This window comes from Manacus vitellinus, unplaced genomic scaffold, assembly GCF_001715985.3.
Source record: "Manacus vitellinus isolate BGI_N305 unplaced genomic scaffold, ASM171598v3 scaffold_3_pilon, whole genome shotgun sequence".
Taxonomy (NCBI): Eukaryota; Metazoa; Chordata; class Aves; order Passeriformes; family Pipridae; genus Manacus; species Manacus vitellinus.
Genome location: NW_021940535.1, coordinates 35264262 through 35278638, shown reverse-complemented (window position 1 = coordinate 35278638; position 14377 = coordinate 35264262). Strand labels below are relative to the sequence as shown.

The window sequence follows — 14377 nt, the reverse complement described above, 5'->3', positions numbered from 1 at the left end:
ATGATTTGGCCCTGTTTCCTCTGCAATCAGTAGGGAGAGAAGCATTGCTGCCTCAAGACAGGTCTGTGCAAATGGGAGGATGAATCCCAAATCCTTGGTTTGCTACAGTCTAGCTACCACCTGAGATTAGATGCACTGGCTTTTATGGGTGAAGCGAGATGTCATGATTCCAGCTTCATGTAAAGAAGAAGAAATCCTGGGATTAGTAAATTGATTGCAAAAAGGCAATGAGCCCAATTATTTCTACATTTTTAAAGGGAGGGTTGCTGTGTCTCCTATTTATATTTTTCTTTTCGTAATTCATCTGCCTCTTTAAAGGGACTGAAAGAAAATTAAGGTATCCACAAATAAAATGTGACATTTTTTAGCCAAATAAAGCCATCCAGTCAACCTAAAGCCAAATACCCTTTATTTTCATTTCCTTAAAAAAACCCCCATCTCTAAGACAAAGGGGATATTTTCTTAAAATTTTCAAGGACAACTTAAAAGATATTTTCTCCCAATTTTGTTCTTAGTACTGTGGGAAGTAGAGAGTAGTCATGATCACTGCTATACTGTGGGTTATAATCTCCTGCCTACTCTTTTGCTGTTTTGCTGAACTCATCTGTCCTTCAGATCTCACCCTTGTACAGGATGCCAGCCTGTAGCTGCTGTGCTCTATTTAGGTTTTTGCACTACAGGAGCTGAAATTTAGAGAAGTGTTAGAAAGACTACTTACAGCCAGGAAGAGGGCTATGGAATAGTGCCCATGTTTCTGGGGATACTTACTTACATTGGGGTCTTGCAGAAGATTCAGCAACAGGCCTGCTGATGGGCTAGTCTGTTCCATCCAGATGTCTTCCCTCGTTCCCTCTACCTCCCTACTATGGCAGCTGTCACAGCTCAAAATTGGGAATAAACTGGCAGAAGTGATGTTCTTCAAGCTTTCTTCTCTTTGTGGCCAGGAACAGTAAGAAAGAACAGACATGTGAAGAAAATAAATAAGGGAGCACTACATTGAGAACTAACTATTAAACCCCGGTTCGTTTTTGTGAGGAGACTGAAAAAGAAACATTGGAGCCAGTGCCAGTCTCAAGATGCCTGAGCCCTTGACCCATGAAAAGCAGGAGCCCTGCACACAGTAGCCAGCCAGTGAGGAGTAAGAAACTTGCCAGAAGACACTATTCTAGATGTAAGTCAAGGCTGGAGGAATAATGCCAGAGGCAAGGACCTGATCCAAAGCACTTAAAAGAACAGAAATAAAACATATCTGAGGGAGTGAGGAGACAGGGAGCACTCTTTGTTTTAACAACTTTTCAGTGCTTTCAGTCAAAGAAAACACAGACTGAAAGAGGCATAAAGAGGAAAATACAAGGGGAAAAGAGAATCATGGAAGTGTGTTAAGGAGGCTTTAATTTGTCATTTGTGTGACATTACTTACAAATCTTTCTCCAAATGCCATTAGGAAATACCACTTGGAAAAGACGTTCTCATTTGGTTGTTGCATGCTGCACAAATATGTGCCATAGTGTAAAAAGGAGAACAAGGTTGAACCAGCCAGGGAACTGAACACTGTTTGCTCCCACCCTGCATCTTGCGAAAGGGGAGCATATTGTCAAGACTGGGAGCGCTCTGCGGTGTAAGGGAAAGGGGGAGTCATCTGGAACAAGTGTACAGTTCACTTTCTGAGCAGACTGCAGATATTTGGGACTTTTCTGATTGAAATCCATGTGGAGTCTGACACCACTGCAGATTGGAAAAAAGGTTATTTAAAAGAAACCTGATAGCTGTTTAGCTAAAATAGATTACTTTTCTGGCGCATGCTAGTTCTGAGATTCCTTTATTGCAAAGAGGCCTGACAGGGGAGAGATCTAATGGTCTGGCTGAGTATAATAGAAATATAATCCTGTTCACTGTAGTCTGAGTGATACATGGACCATATGCCAGAACCCTTCACCATTTTCTTGAAGGAAATGGGAAGCTGATGCTCAGACAGTTTCCATATAGCTGCACTCACAAACCAGAGTGGCCACTAGTGCTGATCAAGTGCTCTTTTCCCAGGGAGCTTTTAGATGTCCCTTTTCCCATCTCCTTTTGGGTTTGGTGGCAGCAGCTCTGCCACCTCAGTCTCTTGCAGCAGGCAGCAGCACCCTATTTGTCTTCTTACCTCTGTGGCAGTTCTGACAGTAGCAGCATGGTGCTCTGTGGCAGCTAGCAGATGGCAGGCTTGGTGACAATACTTGCTCCTACTTGCTGGGAGGCTGGGAATAGGAAGGACAAGAGTTAGTTTCTAGGTTGGATTAGGTAATGATCACAGTTGTAGTGGTAGAAGGAGTAAGGGAGGGTTGTACATGATGGAAAAGGACAAGATTAAATGTTGCGGAGGTGTTATGGCAGGGACATTACCTGCCTTAGCAGATTACAATCAAGAAATGGCAGTTGCAAAAAAAAAAAAAATAGCAGAGCCACTTTAACAAGTCAGTATAAGAAACAGATTTAATGCACGTGGACATATTTTTATTATACTGCAAATGTCTCAAACTAAAGCTCTGATTTTTTTTGAAATCTTTCTGAATTCTGAAGGAGAAAATCATAGGGTGGGGACGGTTAGACTGAGCAACCTACGTTCTTGAGTACTGCTGGACCTGGCCTGCTGGACACTGTGGTTTTGGTCCCAGTCTCCATACTGGAGAAGAGCCTGTTCTTCAGCTTTGTGTTTAATTATGACTTACACTCTGTTCCAAACCCACATGTAGTATATAAGAAGAAAATTTTGCCTCATGACTAATTCAATCTGATATACACAGAATATGTTAATTTGCTATTTGCTCCCTGGCTTAGTCCACATATGAGCCAGAAATTGAATATATAGAGTAATGACAAAACCAGAAGTTTCTACACATGAGTATTCCTAGCTATTGTCAGTTGCCAAAGATATTCTCATCCTGTAGAGCAAATAAGTGTTTCCCATACAGGACAAGGGAAAGTATAGTCAGATGTCCAGAGAGTATAAGTAAGTACAAGTGCAATGTGTGGCTGTCCCAGACTGAAATGCAGTCACAGCTGTACAATGAGAAGTCAGCTGTGCATTGTGTTATGTATTTCCTTTTCTCCTTTGATCATGGGATGCTTCTTGTCAGCCAGGCCACTGTTCCACCAGCTGGCTGGTGTTACTCATGGTAAGCAGCACTCCCTCTCCACGGGAAGCATTTAGTGACTTTGACTCACTCTGATCTGGGCAGGGCCTGCATCTCCACCACTTTAGCATGTACAACTATTTATACTATGGTCAAGTAGGAAGGAAAAAGCCCTGCTCTTCTGATTTCATGGCAATTTTCTGCCCCTGTGATTAAGTGCCAGAAATTGAGAAGGGGAAGTGTGGGAGGGAGTCAAAGCTGCAGTTCTTTATAATGTCAGTCTATAGCATGAACCTCATATAAGCACTTTCTCAACAAATGAGCAATGTGCAGTGTTTCACGGCCTGTCAGAGGATACTGGCTCATTGCTAATGATGCTCATAGGAAGTGTGACATTTTGAAATGAGTTTTACAGCAAAGTTTCAAGAATATGAGATGAATTGCTTCTGATAAAGACAGAAGTGGCAATGACAAGATACAAGTCGTACCAAATAGCAGACTGGTTCCTAGCGATGCTTCACTAACTGTAATTAGATTGGATGGTCTTTAAATTACATTGCATGCTGTGGCTTGGCTCAATAACTTAACATTAGTCTTTCTAGAGGAGTCATCAGGCTGTAACCAGTGAGATGTTACAGACAATGACATAGAAATGTCATTCTTTCCTCTACATTCACCAGGTTATTAGCTGAACAAGCATGTGTTTAATTCCCTATCTTTAATGAAGAATTACCTTCTTCTTCTGTATGGTAAAACATAATCTTTGTGGAAGCAAAGCTCTTTTATAAGTAAGGAGAATATCATGTTATTGCTCTGAAGATCAGTCTTGCAGTAGGACAGAAATTTATTCCTTCCTTATCCAAGAAAAATATTATTTGAAAACCACTAATCTTTCTGTCTTTCAATGACAATCTCTTTCTCTGTTCTTATTCTCAGAAAGTACAACTGTCCCTTGAAGTCCACCCTGTTTAGCCTCTGCTTTTAATAAGTACAGGAGAGACCTTGCCCAGCCTTTTTCAAGATGCCACCAGCCTGATAAGCAGATAGCAAACTTGTCATGAAGCAAGACAAGTTTCAGAGCTCTCTGAGTTTCACCCCTTTACTCTGTGCACTTTGATCTAGTGTCAAAGATGGAATTATCATTGGTTAATGCAAAAGAACATCTTATGGGGGCAAACAATGGCCTGATAGTAACAAATGCCTTTCTTCTGCTGCAGGGCAGGACAGAATTCCTCTTTGGACTAAAGCAGTTCCTTGCTTGCCTACTGTCAGTGTACTTAAGCAGTCCAGACTCTTTCAGCAATGAGACTCAGAGTGGTTAAAATACCATTGCACACTTACATGTGGAATATTATCAGATGAATATAGGAATTAATATGGCATCTGCTCCTGAGAACTGTTTCATTTCCTTCTGGTGGTAACAGGATGTGGTGTGTTTTTTTTTTTTTTTCTTTTCTAAACCACAGTAGCATTCCAGGGATGTGCCATAATATCCTTTTTCTCCATCTGGGAATACTGCATTAGATAATTGTTGCTCACTCTCATCTGGTCATACTCTTTTTTTTTATTAATTTAACATAAAAATATCTTATGCTGTTTCTAGTGTTACTCCCTCTTGTAATTAGTAAATATGCTTAAACCATATTAGGAGATTAGCACTATTACATTTTATTTATGAGTGTGTCTTTTTAAAGTGCTGCAGGAATTCTCCAAGCACAGACAATGGCTTTGCTTATGGCTGTGCATTGATTTACAAAATGTCACCAGTGGTACATCGCCCTGGGGATGCAGATGATATATGAAATATACCCATCCAGGTTCTGCACACAGACATCAAATTACAGCCTGCTGGCCAGGCTGCAGTGGTATCTATTAATGTATTATTATGCAAGCTGGCAGCATGCCAGCCCATCCCTGAATTCCTTTGGTGGGTTATGGGCCTCCACAAAAAGTCCTTCAGTGTAAGGATGTAAGGATAAAAGTGACAATTCTCCTCAGGTTTCTCTGGAAGACCTTACCATTGGTACACAATGAAATCTTAGCCTGTGCACTGATTTTCAGTGAGGGATCTGGATACTCAAGCCAAAAAGCTGCCCACACTAAAGAAGACTGGCTGAGGGCTCAGATTTTTTTTTCTCCTAATTGCCTGCATTGCCAGAATCAAAGTAGACTTTGGCTTCCCTGTTTGAAAGGTTATGTAGAAGCAAAATTACAAACACACATAAACTACCCCCAACCCCTCAAGACAACTAAATTTATAGTGATGAAAGTATTGCTTGGTGCCTACAGAAACCTCAGATGACAAGAAGCACGAGTGAAGCCAGCACAGACTCCACTTTTGGACTCACAAAATGAGTCAGACCTTCATGGACTTTGTGTTTTCCACACCCTGCCAGCTCAGAGCAATGTGACTTTGCCTGCTCCTTCAGAAAAAAGCATTGTACAATGAAGTGACTGTGAAATATCACCATATGATGGTAGTGTGCTTGCCCCTTGTTGGAAACAGAGCATTTAGGACTCATCTAATTGCAGCTAGATTCTTCTTTCCTCTGTTCTTCTTCTGTATTCCAAATTTTGCTGGAAAGCTGTACCAACCTCTGTGAGATTGCTTATCCCATTCAGTACAGGCATTACAATACAAAATTACGTGGTGGCAGGAGAAACCCCATCTGCATCAGTCAAAGCTTCCCCTCATCAGAGGGAAGCTCCCAGACAGCTCAGAGAAAGCCACACTGGACTTTGAGGAAGGTTTTGTGTCTGCCCCCCCTCAGCCGAATTGTTCCCATGAGCAAGCCTGAAAGCCTAAGTGGCAGGAATATTTCCCTTTTGTCCTGTCTTCATTTGAGACCAGCTGCAATTCTCCTTAGTTGCCATAGTTATGCATAATGCAAATTTTCTTAAATGGGGGCGGGGAGGGGATTCACAGAGACAATCCTGCCCTTTTTGGTCTCTGATAGTGTCAGTTCAGTTCATCTGGGCTGGCAAAGCACCGCAGGAGCAGCACTCAGCCCTGCATTGGAGTCGGCAGGGCTGCAAACTGCTCAGATCACCCTGGGCTTTTCAGAGCCGTGTCCCTAGGCACAGCCCCGTCTCTTTGTCAGGAGCTTTTCCCACAATAGCAGCTTTCTGCTGAAGAATAACTTTGGAAATATTATTGTCCCAAGCTCAAAATTAGTCCTGCTTCCTCCGCCATGAGTGGATTCTCACTGCAAAGGAACTGCCTCAATTTCTGAGGCTTGGAGAAAAGCAGGTGCTCAACCAAAATAGCCACAGCCTCATCACCAGGCATATGTGATCCCACTGCCACAAAGGCGTGGATCCCCAGGCAGTCCCTTGGTCAGCAAAGGCTGCAGAGACACTTCAGGGACCCATTTGGATTCTGTCCATGACAGCATGGGGATTAGGTGGAGGTGCTCTCTTGATACAGGTTTGGGGATTTAAAATACCATGCTGAACAAATAAGATTTTGAGTGCAGGTCTTAGGGTTGACCAACTAGGTGGATGTCTCCTAGACATTCTGTTCTTAAACAGCAGTTTTTTCCTACTCCTATACCTAAAACACTTCTTAAATTTAATCCAAAGATATGCCCTGCATTTCTTACATTCTTATAATTAATTCATTGCTAAAGAAAAACACTGGTTTTATATAATTTGCAAAATAAACTTTTCCTAGAAATGCTGTTGTTAAAAACCCTAGTTTTCTTTGAGAACATAGTAAGTTGTAATGTAAGAGATGAAAAATATTTTTAAAAATACTGTGGTCTAATTTGGAATTCAACATTGAAAATTTCAAAGAACTCTGAGTTATTCAGGTTCACAAACCAGACTCAGGTAAAACTCTAACTATTAAAAAACTAGACATTTATACATTTTCATATGTTAGATAAATCCCAGCAATAATAACTACTGTGCCTACACGTCTAGTGATGTACAATGGCAAACTCCATTGTACTATAAAGTGGTTAATTAGTGAGTGTATCTTTGTGCAGAGACAAGAAAGTGGCCCTCAGTGGTCAGAGCAAGGATATTTATCAAAGGTTATCTAGGGCATAAACATATTTAAACAATTATATTAAAATATTAGTTAGAAGGTGTTCTTAAGGAGGGCTTTTTTTCTAGTGGCAATTGCAAATACTTCTCATCATGCAAGCACAAACATAACCTCATTTTGGTTTCCTGTTTGTTCAGAAGTATCAAGGCTCCATGCACTAAGCCCCTCAAAGTCTTAAGCTACCTTTGTTCCTATAAAATGATGTTGCTGTTGTGCTCAGTTAGCACAGAGGGCCACATTCTGGAGCTTTAGTTTGTTTTTTTCATCTGGTTGGTAGACCTGCAGGTTCTTAAATTCACTCTCTAGCTCATCTGGAAAGGAAACGTGTTGCTTGGAAATTAATTGGTTTTGATTTTGTTATTCTTGTTTTAACAATTAATGGTGATCTCTCTTTGGAGTGCATTGTGTTACTTGGATAATGACTATGTTGTCTAGTTTTTGCTTCATTTTGTTTTCTGGTAACATGTTTGTTGTAATGCCATCAAAACTTCCTTTCCAAAATTTCCTTTTCTTTCATTTCCTTTCAGGAAGAGTTACTCAGAAACTTGTAATCACCGCCTCTGGTATTTAGATCCAAGCAATCCTATATCAGGTTTCCCACTTCTAAGAGGAAAGGGATACTTGTGTGTGTCAGAAAAGCTCTTTGAGACTGTCCTAGAAGCTCTGGCCATGGGTGGGACACTTGCAGCTCTGCTGGTCTGATCCAAGGCACAGCCTCCTTTCATGAGTTCTGCAAATACAGCCCAGGACTGTTGCTGTTGGTCCCTGTAAAAAGGCTTTCTGACTGCAAATAGTTTGTTTCAAGACTCAAATTGAGACAATTATTGATATAATTTTTCATAATTATAATGAGTTCTTGACATCTGATAACAGTATTATTTACAATACAAAAAAATGAGAACCATCTGTATTATAGGATGGATTTTCACCTCATATGAAACTGAAAGTTTTGAAGACTCCATCATCTCTATGTATTATGACTAACTACTATATGTAAGCAGTTTTTTTCCAGAGTAGATTAGCCATGGGTTTTTTTCTTTGTAATGGTTTTCCCGATTAAAAAAAAAAACAACCATGCTTTTTAATAGAAATAAAGTTTTCCAACAGAAAAATGACATTTTGCCCTAAACCCCCTCCAGTTTTCTGCCAGGTAAACTGAGCAGGTGGAGTCTCACTACCTTTCTGGAAGGCTTACTTTGCAAGAAGGAATAAGCTTGACGAGGTGCTCAGGTAGAAAACTGTCCCTGCTTCAAGTATGCCCAAATAGAACACATTTAAAGTTTATTTTTCCCATTTGTTTGAGATCTTTATTTCTTCCATGCAGGAGAACCTCCATTTTCCAGTCAGCTCAGTTCTTGAGCCCTTCCTCCAGTTCTGTCAATGAGCTTTTCTGTGACACAGGTCATGCCGCTTTGCTTTGCTTTGCTCCTCCAAAGAGGGGTGAACAGCTGTGGCCTCCAGAGCATCATTCTTCGTGTCAGCAACATATTTCCAGGCTGAAGAGTCAGAAAGCCAAAATGTCATACTGGTGACCATGCTGTCTCCCCTGGGAGAGCTACCCAAGCTGAACCCTTCCTGCAGCCTTGGCTAGTCCTGCTTTCCCAGCCCCACTCTAATGTGCAGCAGATGGTTTTCAGCTGCCACTTCGCTGCAGGGCAGCCACACAGCTTGATTCTTCCCCTAGAAAGCTGGTACCTACCCTTTCTACTTTTGTGTCAGCCTATAGGCTTGCTCCTAGGCAGCCTGATAAGGAGCTTCTCTTAAAAGCTATTGAGCCCATGCCTAATAATTCATCTGAACGTACTGCATCCCTGCCTGGTCCCAGTGCCAGGCTGATAAAATGGAGCATTCTGGGTGCTGCTCCGCAATTCTTTGGCTAAAGCAGGGAGGCCAAGGGTAAGAACATGTGCTGCAGCTGTTTGCATATTTTGACTGCTTGAGTGTCTGCCAAAATTATTATGAAGAAGTTGGATTTTCTGGTGGAGGCTAAGAGTCTAAACAAATAAATATATTACAAAGCAAATATATACACAGAAGGGGAGCAAGCACTTTCTTCCCAATGGGGAGCTGGAAGGGAGGCAAATCACCAGTTCCTAGATCAGTAGGGTACAGGAGTGCCTCAAAATCCAATTGCCTCACACAATCCTAAGGAGTACCTTGCCTCATATAGCCTGGAGAAGAATCTTGCCTCAATTTGCAGCAGTTTAAGATAACACAGCTGACAAAGCAGGACCTTACCAAGAAACACTATCTCAGAGATCAGGAGAGAAATTGTAGCTCATGAGAGCTGTGTTCAGCTTCAGTTTCACTTGCCTGTGTTTGTGTGAGCGCAAAAGGTAGTTTGCGAAGTTCAAAATGCCCTGAGAAAATACACAGCTGTTCCCTTCATTTAGAAATGAGCGACAGCTCAAAAAACCCCCCTCTGTAATTCTAGCAGTCGTGGTTCTGCCTCTCTCAATGAGTTACAGCTGGCCAGGCACTCATATTCCCTGCAAAATGCTGCTCTGAACCCAACCCCACAGGGCAGCACGGCATGAAGGGATTGCCATAGTAACCATTCTTTGTGTCTCGAAAAACTGACAGACTGTTTTCAGAGGAAATTACATAGAAATGCAGCATTAGCTGTCTTAGGTAAAAATAATACTCCCTTGATGAATCAAATTGCAGGAGACTCAAGAAGCTTGTTTTTTTGGATTTGGAAGTTTCTGGGTATGATTTAGTTGAAGTTCATTAGACTGGTTTCTCATTTGTAATCTCTAGAGTTAATGGCTGATTGTGAATATATATCTTAACATAGTTTTTGCTTCTATTCAGAGCACGGATTCATGATCTCCACAGTTATTTATTTTTCACCATTCATATTTTTCTGGTGTAAGATTTCCATGGCTTGAGGCCACAGAAATATGAGTACTATATACCACGAAGCTGTCAAAGGAAGTAGTACTATTAAAAAATCTAATTGGATCTGACTTGATTTCATTTTGTTGAACTTAAGCCTTAAAAGAATGTGTAAAGCTTTCAGCCTGGCTTGGAAGAAGGTCATAACTGTAATGCTGGACATGGGACAGCTCACCCGTTTATCAAGTGGTCCTTCAAACTTTATGTTTGGAAAGAATACAAGTGGATATTCAACATATAAACATCTCATCTTTATGAAATTTAATATTTATTATCAAACACATCTGATCAAGGCTTTGTAAGAGCTACCAGCAATGTGTCTGCAATTAGAAATCTACAATCTTTTCTGATTTCACTAAGAGAAATCATAACAAAGAGTGATAGTTCCCAAGTTGCAATACACTTAGCACGCTTTGAGCCTTTCATTATATTATATTAATGGGTACCAGTTATAAAATAGGCCATGGAATATCACCATAGAATTATTCCTGCAATTTGCCCCTAACTTCTGGCAGAACTACCTCCAATTATTTATTTTTTTTTTGTTAAAAAAGACATTTCAATTAGACTGTGTGCTTGAGGATTTGAAAGCATTTGAGTAGATTTCTTGGCCCCAAGTATGTTTTAAATGAACAACAAGATTTCTGGAGATTCTGCAAGGCCAACATCTTGAACAGAAAAGCTGAGGGTTTAATTACTCATTCCCATATGTGAGTCTGCCAGAAAATGTATGTGAAAATTAGTAGCTAGCATGGTTAATCAATATTTGCTGTAATATCATACTTCCATACTATGGGTGCTGAGTGTAGGAGAATTCTTAGTGGAATCCAATATATTTGGAAAAGATATTTGAATGGAGAGCAAAGATAAATAAACCCTGGCTGTTTTTCTAGAGATCATAGATTTGATTCTTTGCATGGAAAGAACTTTACAGTGATGGCTTCAGAACAAAGAAAAGATTTTGTTGAAATTCTGAAAGGAAGCATGCCAAAAATTCACAGTGAGAATGTTCAGACATGGTTTCTGTGCCAGTAGTTTGCTGGGTTGTGTTAGGAAGATATGCACTGTGAGACAGAAGGTCGGATGAACTGTTGCAAGTGATAATAAAGCACGAGGGTTGATGTTTTTCTAAACTTTAAAAATCATAGTAACCAAGGTAGAAATAATAAAGCAACTCTTAACTTGACAACAACCAGCAATCTGATATTGTAAGTCAAAGGCAATTTAGCTAAAATGTCTCATTTTTACCAGCTTTTCAAAAATTTACAGTCTTCATGCCTGAAAAGTGACACTGGGGCATTGTGGTATTTGGTGAGGAACATGGATGCACGCTCAGTGTGATTTACTGGATTTGAAAAAAGTTACAAAACTAGAATTTGAAAGACAATTTAAATCTGTTTGGAGATAACAAATGTAAAGAGGCTTAGAAGCTCTAAGCACCTACTGTCACCCCATCAAAACATGTATTAAATGTTTTCATTTAAATGTGAGTATATGAATAACTTCAGATGTCAATATTTAACTACAGGAATATTTTGCTAGCATTTTTTGTTTTGTTTGTTTGCTTGTTTGTTGTTTTTTTTTATAAGAGTGGTGATGTTTTAAGAGTGGGATGGAGGATTTCTCATTTCTTGTTTTTGGGGAACAGAAAGATTTTCAGGCTGGCTACGTTTGCCAACACACTGATTATCAAAATATGACGAGGAGATCAAATTTCAGAAGCATGGCTCAGTCCAGTTTTCCTCCAAAGCAGGACGCTAGCACAAGATTATGAAACCATAAATAAACACATATGAAGTTTCCCTGTGCTTTTAAAGATTTACTTTACTTTTGGTTTTCAGTTTGTCCTCACTACTCTGGGAGGCCCTCGGGATGCTGACTGCTTGGTTTTCTCCATCAAGGCAGTCTTGATATCACCTGGGCACAGTCTTAGAGAGATGAAGATATAAACAGAGTTGTCACCAAGGGGTTTGGAGGCGCTGAGCAAGTTAGATGCACGGGCAAATCAGACCCGTGACATCCTCTTTTTCTTTCTATTTCGGTTCATTGCCACTTGCCCTTTATCTTCTTCCCCAGCAACCCCCAATACACACCATAATAGAAACAGCAAAACCTTCCTACTGTACACAGCGTGCAACCAGGTTTAAAGACATATTGGAGTTATATTTGCTTATTAGTTAATCCAAATCTTTCCACACTCTCCAGGCTCATATCGCTGTGCAAAGGTGGCCAGTGTGAGAAGTGTCACTGCTTTTTCCTTGAAATCCTGTATAAAACATTAAGAATTGGGGAGCTGCTTTTTGCTCACTGGCATATTTTTTTGTGTCATTTCAGCTCTATGATGGGCCTAATGTACAATCCAACCTGATAGGCACTTTCTGTGGACAATCTCTTCCACTGGCAGGGAGCACTACAGGGACCAGCCTTCATGTGGAGTTTTATTCTGATGGACTGAATGCCAGAAGTGGCTTCCAGATGCTGTGGCATGTTAATGGTAAGTTAACCACGTTTTCTCTGGGAGGGTAGGTTTCCTTCCCTGTATGTTTGGTGGAGTCTCAGCTTATGCCACTCTATGCCATCTAAGTAGAAATAACCCATTACAGTTCTGAAAACATTGGATTTCCTCATAATTCTTTAAATATTTTCCCAGTCAATGTTTCTGCACATGTACACCTTCGAAGTTTGTCTGCTCGGACACTGAGAGCTGTTAGTGAAATATGCCTTCATTTCCAAGAGTAGGAACAGAGATGAGCAGCATGTCTAGAATGTCTGTACTGAACAGAAGATAGATGCTGTTACAGGGTAACCATGAGTGACTTGGGCTTTCTAATGGGATTATTCAGCCCTCAGTTTTCCCCATTTCTATAGGCTAGTGTGTTCTTTGAAGGCTTCTGTCTAATTTTATTTAGCAGCACTTGTTTTTTTGGGTAATGTCCACTTCCAGCTGCGCCCCACCCCACTTGTCTGCATGAAATAACATTGGCCAGGATGTGCTTTGAGTGTTTGTTCTCTTGTTTTTACATGTCATGAAGATTGTCACAGGCCTTATTAAATAGGCAAAAAACTATGCCAGTTATAAACAAGTCTGTATAACTGTACAACTGCAAACTGTGCTTGCTGTTTCTTCCTCAGTGATGCTACAAATGCAATTTTTTTCACTCTGCTTATTTAACAGCAATAGTGGACTGTAACAAGATTAAATCATGTGCCATTGTACATCCTGTCTAAGGAGATCCAACCTTGAAAATAATTAAATTGCCCCAGTTACCCTGTCTGTCTAATCAGTTCACAGCATTCAGGTTTGACAGCATTGTGAAGCAGCTGAAGTGGGCTGCAGAGGCCCACTGTGGGTTGCTGAGGTGTGTGGCATTCTATAAGCTGTTTGAATAGGAGCTCCTTGCACCTACCACAGACTGCTGGCGCTTGTGGGCTCCCAAAGGGCTCTCATTGGCCAGACAGTGGTGCCTTGCATTCAGTGGGGGTGAATGAAGGAGCATTTCTGGCTAAAGGAGGGACACATGCAGGAGGAGTGGGATGTGTGCAAGGAGCCAGCAGGGGAAGGGCTGCAGCACAAAGCTATGTTCTTGTGCTTTGGGGTGATGTCATTCTGGGACTGCACAAAAGAAGACAAAGTGGAGGCTTTTATGCACAGCCAGATGACATCAGCTCCATACAGTAGCCATGGTGCTGGGTTAACTTGCTTTTCTAAAGCTCTCAAAGCTTTCCAAAATCTGCCTGCATGGTAAACACTCTTGTGCTTTCCCTCCTTTCCCACCCCTTTGCACTCCTTTTCTTCACTGACACGTTCACCTCTCCATCAGACAGCACTGCCCTTCTGCTAATTCCTGGACACTACACTGCAGCCTAATGCTGCACAGGGCACAGACTGCTAATGTGAGACTGTGTCTAAGGAGCTGACCAGAATCTGTAGGGTCAGATAGGGCTGGCTCTTAGGGAATGTCATTGCTGGCTCTGAACGTCACGGCCGTGACTTCTGACAGCTTGCAATGTGAGTGGAAGTTCCTCCAGAACTAACCACAGTTGTCAGCTTTTTGTTCATTGCAAGCACTTCCTTTTTTTTCCTCAATTGGTATGATACACAAATATGGCTATTCCTCTTACTCTTGGGGGATAGGTTGTCTGGGCATATACTGTTGCCCTAGACCAGATAAAATTAAATAGCACCCTGTGGTCAGGGTGCTATATTTGCCTCTCCCTTCTGAAAAGATTTCAAGTGCACAAAAAAAAAAAAAAAAACCACTAGAAAAAGTCTCCTGGTACAGGGGAAACTTATCAGGAGTTGCAGCCTTTG

At 41.0% G+C, this 14377-nt stretch overlaps 1 protein-coding gene across 1 annotated transcript in view; it reads left to right on the top strand.

Annotated features, from left to right (window-relative positions):
- CUBN (cubilin) overlaps positions 1-14377 on the top strand; it is a 143453-nt gene that overhangs the window by 43693 nt on the left and 85383 nt on the right. Inside the window, exon 28 of the mRNA XM_018075753.2 lies at positions 12400-12559. Coding sequence (XP_017931242.2) covers positions 12400-12559 — 160 coding nt within the window. The remainder of the gene's footprint in view (positions 1-12399; positions 12560-14377) is intronic.